Source organism: Stenella coeruleoalba, assembly GCF_951394435.1.
Source record: "Stenella coeruleoalba genome assembly, chromosome: 15".
Classification (NCBI taxonomy): Eukaryota; Metazoa; Chordata; class Mammalia; order Artiodactyla; family Delphinidae; genus Stenella; species Stenella coeruleoalba.
Window position 1 is genome coordinate 86,940,352 of NC_137161.1, and position 6,000 is coordinate 86,946,351.

Sequence of the window (6,000 nt, forward strand, 5' to 3'; positions counted from 1 at the left end):
CACCCCGGAGGTGCCCTCCCACGGGCAGGGAGGATCTGGGGAGGAAGCCAGCCAGGTGTCCACCCCCAATCCCCGCGAAGCTCACCCCAGCCCTGGAGGCCGACGGGTGGTGACGGCACCGTGGCAGGGCGTCCCACGAGCCCCGGTCCCAGACACCGTGTGTCCCCACCGCGGGCCCCGCTCGGGCGCCGGCCTGGGAGCTGGTGAAGCCACGCGTCGGCACGTGCCTGTAGCAGGGACGCCGTGTGTATTTGCCCATTCTCAAAGCTGTCAGGCCTTGTGGGTATAATTTAGATACTGTTTTTACTGATTACAAGCATGTGCAGTCATAGTGAAACCCCGGAGAATTCAGAAAACAGTAACGAACCACCTTTCATCTCAGCCCCGTGAGCTCCCCAAGCCGCGCTCCTGTTCCGATGCCCCGGAGGGCGGCTGTGCTGCGCGGGGGACGGCGGGCGCCCGAGGGGCACCCCCAGTGCCGGCTCCAGGGCGTTCTCGAGCGCAGAAATTTCAAGAGGACGCTGGCCGGCCGGGGCAAGCTGCCCTCCCCAGATCAGCCCGTGAGCGCGCGAAAGCACTTGGGACGTGTTAGATTCCCGGCTTGAGAAGCCCTGACTCTGTTCTGAAGACGGGGGTGCTTTGATTTCCTCGTGGCTAATCCAGGCAGGATCCTCACCCTCCCCAGGCAGAGAGCAGTCAGTGTCTGCTGCGTCCGGTCACCTCGGAGGGCAGGCAGCGGGCTGGGCCTGAGGCCGGGCCACGCCCTGGCCTGGGCTGACCTGGTCGCACGTGTCCCTCAAGCCGGGCACTTTTATTACGCGCCTGACCCCTCCCGTCCAGCACGGTCAGCACATCTTACTGGGCAGTTTGCTTTTTTAAAAACTGCGCTCTGGTTTTAAGTGAATAGCTCCTAATTAGAGTGCCGTACAAGGTACCTGGGGACCAGGTAGCGTTGAACGCAGGCTGATGGGCACGTCCTGGGAACACGGCAGGTCCGCAGAACCGGGACCCGGCCCCGGGCATGTCAGGGGAGCAGCCGGGAGCCGTGGGGGGTTGCCTGGACGTGGGTCGAGATGAGAGAGAAGCACTGAGCCCTGCTTCTGGGTCTTGAGGGCGGCCGGGTGCCCAGAACTGCCCGGCAGCGGGGTGAGCACCGGGCGATGCCCGCGGGCAGACAGGGCGTCCCAGACAGCTCCCTGTTGGTCAGGGTTGAGCCAGGCCAGCTCGTCGGGAGTGGCAGCCCCGGTGCAGACACCGCGAGGCGCGTCTGACCCACATGCAGAGCCTGCAGGGGCCTGGGGAGGCGCCCAGAGGACCCCCAGTTTAAATCGGAGTGGAAGGCCGCCTCTCGGGGGAGCAGGGGGTGAGGGAGGGCCAGGTTGGGCGGAGGAGGACGGGCCGGGGTTGCCCCTAACCACTGCACAGCCAGGAGACTCGGCTGCCCTTTCGGGCCCCGGACTCCCTCCACCCGCTAACCCGCCACCCAGCCTGTGCTGAGCCGACAGCTGACAACCGGCCCCTCTGACATTTAGGGAAAAATACTCAGAATCAAGAGCAGAAGGCAGAAATTAAAGGATTTTCTTGGTAAAGGTCAGAGTGGTTTCTCTTATTTTTGTTTGAAAATGGTCTGTGTTGAACCACTATGACAAGGCTAAACGTGTTAACGGGCAACGGCGCAGGGCCGGCCGCCCGCGGGGGGGCGGGGCCGAGTGAGACGGCACACAGCCAGGATGGCCGCAGCACCGGGAGCTCCAGGGCCGCTCGGAAGGGTCGTGGGTCGGAGGGCAGGGGCAGGCTGATGCAGGGCTGGAGCCAGCTCCTTCCCTGGGGTCCCGGAGGGCCCCCCTCCGTGGCACATCCAGGCCTGCCCCTTGTCAGGCCTCCTCCTGCCTGCTGGGCCCGCCGGGGGGTCACCCTCGGGCTGCTGGGCAGAAGGGGGCCTTTCGTTGCAGACGGCCCTGCTGAGGTGTGATCCCCACCTGACGCTGGAGGGTTTTCATCCGCCACAGAGAAGGCCCGTGCCCACCGGCAGTCGCTCCCCTTCTCCCTCCCCGACCCCCGTCCCAGCCCCCGTCTGGGCGGCTTTGCCTGCTGTGGCGCTCGCCAGGGCGAGTGGAGTCACACCGACGGGGTCTGGCCTGGCGTGTGCTCTCGAGGGTCGTCCGTGGTGTCGTGTGTACAGAGCATCGCTCCTCCCGTGGCTGCACTGCACTTACCCGCTCGCCTGTCGGTGGCTGTTTCTGCGTTTTGACTTACGTTGGATGTTGCTGCCGTGAGCGTTCCTGTGCCAGTTCCTGTGTGGATGTGTGTTCGCTTCTCCTGGGCACGTACCCAGGAGTGGAATTGCCGGGTCACGTGGCTCACTCGTGAGGAGCCGCCAGACTGTTTGCGCAGCGCCCGCCGTGCCCGCTTCCTACTTCCCCGCGTCCTTCGCAGCACCGTGTCGCCTGGGTCACCGCTGTCCTCACGGCCTGAGGCGGGTCTCACCGTGGGCTCCACTTGCGCTTCCCTGAAGACAGGAGGTGGTGGCACCGTTCGTCTGTATCCTTGGGGAAATTGTCTGTATCCTTGGGGAAATCGTCTGTATCCTTGGGGCAAAGGCCCATTCGGGTTGCTCGCCCGCTTATTAACCGGGTCATTTGTCTTCCTCCTGCTGAGTTGTCAGCTGCCGGTGGGCCCTGCACACGAGTCGTTTCTCAGACGCGTGTCTTGGCGGGGGCCGTTTCTCAGGGTGTCCGTGGGCCGGGAGGAGCGTGTCCACCTTCCCCCGAGCCTGGGCTGCCGCGTGGGTGGGCCGCAGGCGGCGCTGCTCCACTTCCTGGTGGCCGTTAACAGGAATCTTGGTGCAGCGGGTGCCCGCCAAGGCGGAGCCAGGGTTCCGGCTGGCAGGCGAGTTTGGGGGTCGGCGGGAAGAAGCCTTTACTAGTCGGCTGCCTGGGAAGGAGGGGGCTCTCCCATGGGGCGTGTGCGTGTCACCGGGTGTGTCCCTTCCAGCCTGGGATTCCCCAAGTGGAGCGGTGGCCTTCGTCAGGGGTGGAGCTGACTGGGCCGGATGGGCAGGGCGGGCAGGTGGTCGTTCCGCAAGTGGGGGGCTGGCCCACGGTGGCCGCCACCCTGCTCGCCTCCTGACTGCCCTGAGCTGCCCCGTCAGCACCACTGCCTTGCTGGACAGGGTCGCAGGCCACAGGCTTCTGTCTGGTGTACGACGGCCTCTCCCCAGGCCTGCGCCCCCAGCAGGCAGACCCCGGGGGTCCTAACTCACCTGGGATGGGCTTGCTGGCAGGTGAGGCCCACGTCGGGGCACCATCTAGGGTCTGAGAGCTGCCGCAGGCCTGCCCGAGGAAGGGAGGGGGCTTCCCCGTGAGCCCTGCCCAAGTGTTTGGGCACCTTCGGGCCTCTGTCCACCCCCCAGCTGCCCTGCACCCCCGGGAGCACCTGCCCTGGGCTCGGCCCTGCTCACACCTGCCTTGTGACCCAGGCCAGCCCTGAGCCATCTGGGCCTCGGTCTCCCCACTTGCACGTGAGGGCTTGACCAGCTAGCTTGGGGGTCCCCCCGTGTGGCACACACGGTGTTTAAAGGCTGGTCTTCCGAATCACTGGGGGCAGGCCCGCCTTCCTTCGTGGCACCTCCCCAGTCACAGGTGGCGCGTGTGCGTAAAGAGGTAGTGAAAGGAATTGGTTTCTCTCGGGTTCTCCGGGACTGCCTGGCCCCCACCTGCCGCCCTTCAGCCAGCCCCACCCAGTGGGCTAGCCCCAGCGGTTCCCTCAGCTGGGAGCCCCTCCGTTCCATGCCCGAGGCCTCACAGCCAGAAGGGGCTGGACTTGAACTCGTATTAGCGGACTCCAGAGGCAGCCCCGCCGCCATGACAGAGAGCCCTGCCGTGCAGCAGCGCCCGAGGGCAGTGGGTGAGAGGCCCTGACACAGCGGCCCCTCGGCCGTCGCCCTGGCACACGGGGCAGCGTGAGACCCGCCTCGGAGCGCCTGCAGCCTCGGGGCTGTCACAGGGCCCTCACGCCCGGCACGGAGCGTCCTCACAAGGGCTCGGGTCTGAGGGTGGACAGACCCGGAGGAGCTGGTGAGCTGGCGTGCACACCCCCGTCCTGGCTTCTAGGTTCCAGAAGCGTGGGTGAGACCCACCACCCAGGAGGCCCGAGAAACAGCCTCGCCTGGGGGGATGTGCCTGGACTTGGGCAGATGGCCCGTCCGCGTCTGGAGCCTGGGGCGACAGGGGATTGAGTGGGGCGACCCGCCCAGGGCCCACCTGCTAACGGCATCTCCTGTGTCTCCCGCCCACCCTGCAGGCCGCGGGACCCTCGGGCACGAAGATGCAACTGCTGGAGACGGAGTTCTCTCGGACGGTGCAGGAGCTCATCGAGCTGCACCTGCTGCGGCAGGACAGCATCCCCGCCTTCCTCAGCGCCCTCACCCTTGACCTCTTCAGCCGCCAGACCGTGGCCTAGCCTGCGGCCCCCCGCCCCGGCCGTGCCCCCAACTTCCGAAGGCTTACGAGGCAGCCGGCGGGAGCCCGCTCAGGCCTGGCCCCCCGCCCCGCGCCGGCCGTGCCCCCAACTTCCGAAGGCGGAAGAGGCAGCCGGCGGGAGCCCGCTCAGGCCTGTCCCTTGGGGTCCCAGCCCCACCAGGCCAGCTACCCCATCCACAGGGCCCGGCCTCCTGCCCAGACGGCCGTGAGCGTCAGGGCCCAATGGGGACTCCTGCGTGCCCCCCAGCCACCTGTGCACAGCTCTGGCCGGCAGGGTTAAGCGGCTCAGGGGTGCCCCTCCCCGACCCCTGGGCTCACGGCCACTCTGCAGGGACAGGCCACCACTTCGTCACCCTCCGTCCTGGAGAGCAGGTAGGAGGCAGCGGTGGGGGACCTCGGGCAGGGCTCTGGACTGGCTTCCTGTCCCCTCCCCCAGGCGCCCCTACCGCACCGTGCTCAAGCCTGGCCGTGCCTGGACCTGGTGGGAGAAGCTGGGCTGCCGGCAAAGTTCCCGGCGCTTGTGAAATAAAGGCTCCCCTCAGCCCCCACCTGGCTCACTGTGTGTGCGTCTGAGCCCCTGGGCTGACGGGCTCCCTCCACGCACACAGCTCGGCACCCCTGCTGTCCTGACATCCCCGCCCTGTGTGCCTGTTGGAGGAGCGGCGGTGGGTGCCCCTGGAGCCCGGCAGAGGTGGGTGGGAGCGGCCTCGGGCATAGCCTCACCTACGGTGCTGCCCCACGGCAGGGCTCCGGGCCACGGTCAGGGGAGGTGGGTGGGGAGGGCCAGCATTGGGTCCCTCTGCAGAGCCCAGAGCCCAGGGAGGTGTGGCCTGTGCGTCTGGGGCTGCCCCTACCCCGTGCCTTTCACACCCCACCCCCATCACAGTCACTGTGGAGCTCGGTCTGTGAATGGGTGCCCGGACAGACAAGACCCAGCCAGGCCCAGGGTCACAGCAAGGTCAGCACAGGCCCGGAACCCAGAGCCCCCCGGCTGGTTTGACGGCCAACACGGCCCTGGAGGAAAGTGCTGTTCCCACTTCACAGACGAGAAGACTGAGGCTCGGCGTGCAGACTGGCTTCCCGGGGCCCAGGCTGCTCGGAACCGGACTCTGGTCCGGCTGGGGGCGTCCTGCTCTCCTCACCCCCTCAGACGCTCTGGGCGCCCTCAGCGCCATCACGCAGGGGAGGAGCGAGGCTCCATGTCTCTCTGTCGTCACGAATCGGGGGGAAGGCAGCGACGCTCGCGCAGAACTCTGCCGAGCCAGGCGGAGGTCCCGGGGGTCCTGCGCTTAATGAAGACCCCCCAGTTGGGGGTTTTCCAGCAGACGTCAGAGGGCACCTTCCTTCAGCCCTCATTCCACCAGCACAGAGTGAAGTCGCGTCTCGGGCTCTGAGCCCCTCCCTGCGAGGCTGGTGGGGAGGGGCCTCGTCCGTCTCCCTCCCTCTGTCGGGACCCCCAGACCCGCAGTGGCGCTTCCCTGCTGCTCTGTGGAAGAAAAGGTCCCACAGATGATGTTGG

At 67.2% G+C, this 6,000-nt stretch overlaps 1 protein-coding gene across 5 annotated transcripts in view; it reads left to right on the top strand.

The window, feature by feature from the left end:
• Window positions 1-5,632, top strand: part of MAD1L1 (mitotic arrest deficient 1 like 1) — a 314,290-nt gene extending 308,658 nt beyond the window's left edge. For all 5 annotated transcript variants that reach the window (XM_079945107.1, XM_079945106.1, XM_079945109.1 and 2 more), the window contains one exon: window positions 4,303-5,632. In XM_079945107.1, the coding sequence (XP_079801233.1) occupies window positions 4,303-4,461 (159 nt within the window). In that variant the 3' untranslated portion in view covers window positions 4,462-5,632. The remainder of the gene's footprint in view (window positions 1-4,302) is intronic.
• Window positions 5,633-6,000: the final 368 nt, after the last annotated feature.